Genomic DNA, 1,222 nt, shown 5'->3' with positions numbered 1-1,222 from the left:
TGAGTGTATATATATATATATATATATATATATACGCTCACACACAAACAATGAGATCTGCAGCTAGACTGAATAGTCATCTGAGAGATGTATGTATATGTATATATACATGCATACATGCACACACACACATATACACATGCGAAAGTAGAAACTTACTATGTTTTACATACATAATACATACATATACAAGGAGAGGTCAAAAGTTTCACCATAACGTATCTTTATTATTGTAACACTGCCTTCTGCGCATGCTGGTACTATTGTGGTCACATGATCGAAGTTTGAGCCACATCGCACCATTTTTCTTTCTGGGTTTGCAATGTAAGCATGGCCGCTCCGCTAGCAACGTGCACCAAAAGAAAAACAAAGAGCAGTGATCCGATTTCTCTGGTTGGAAGGTGTGTCATGTGCTGAAATTCATCGGATGCTTTTAGCACAATACAGGGACAGTGTAATACTACGTAGAAGTGTGTATGAGTGGATCGAGAAGTTTAAAAGTGGCCGGACAAGCGTGACGCACGAAGAGAGAGCAGAATGCTCATCAACCTCCACCATTGACGAGAAGATTCAGCAAGCTCAAGAGATGGTAATGGTGAACCGGCGAGTTATTATCGATGAGGTAGCTCGTTCTCTGCAGATTAGTCATGGTTCTGCTTATCAAATCATTCACGATGAGCTCGGCTTCCATAAAATCTGTGCAAGATGGATGTCAAGAAAGCTTACTACAAAGCACCAGCGCAAACCTCTTGAGGTCTGCCAACGTTTACTCGATCGCTACGACAATGAGGGCGAGGAACTTTTGAGCAAAATAGTCACAGGAGATGAAACGTGGGTCCATCATTACGAGACAGAATCTAAAAGACATAGTATAGAATGGAAACATCCTGGTTCGCCAACGACGAAGAAATTCATGACTCAGTTTTCCGCGGAATAAGGTGACACTAACCCTTTTGGGGGTTAAAAGGGACTTAAAAGGATCTATAATGGAAGACTACCTGGAAAAGGGGTGTATATCAACAGTGCAAGATACGGTGCTTTGCTGGCCAATAAACTGAAGCCAGCAATTTGCACCAAACACCGAAGCTTATTGTCGAAGACAGTTTTTATGTTGCATGGCAATGCACGCCCACACACGCCATCCAGACCGTTGAAACCATTAACCAATTGGGTTTTGCGGTGCTAGAACTTTCTCCCTACATCCTTGATCTCCCCGCTTCCG

At 42.6% G+C, this 1,222-nt stretch overlaps 1 protein-coding gene across 1 annotated transcript; it reads left to right on the top strand.

The window, feature by feature from the left end:
* The first annotated feature begins 586 nt into the window (after positions 1-586).
* LOC128247664 (uncharacterized) lies at positions 587-937 on the top strand. The gene has a single exon (XM_052967671.1). The coding sequence runs from the start codon at positions 587-589 to the stop codon at positions 935-937; it is 351 nt and encodes a 116-aa protein (XP_052823631.1).
* Positions 938-1,222: the final 285 nt, after the last annotated feature.

This window comes from Octopus bimaculoides, chromosome 4 (assembly GCF_001194135.2).
Source record: "Octopus bimaculoides isolate UCB-OBI-ISO-001 chromosome 4, ASM119413v2, whole genome shotgun sequence".
NCBI lineage: Eukaryota > Metazoa > Mollusca > Cephalopoda > Octopoda > Octopodidae > Octopus > Octopus bimaculoides.
This window is presented reverse-complemented; position numbering and strand designations above follow the sequence as displayed.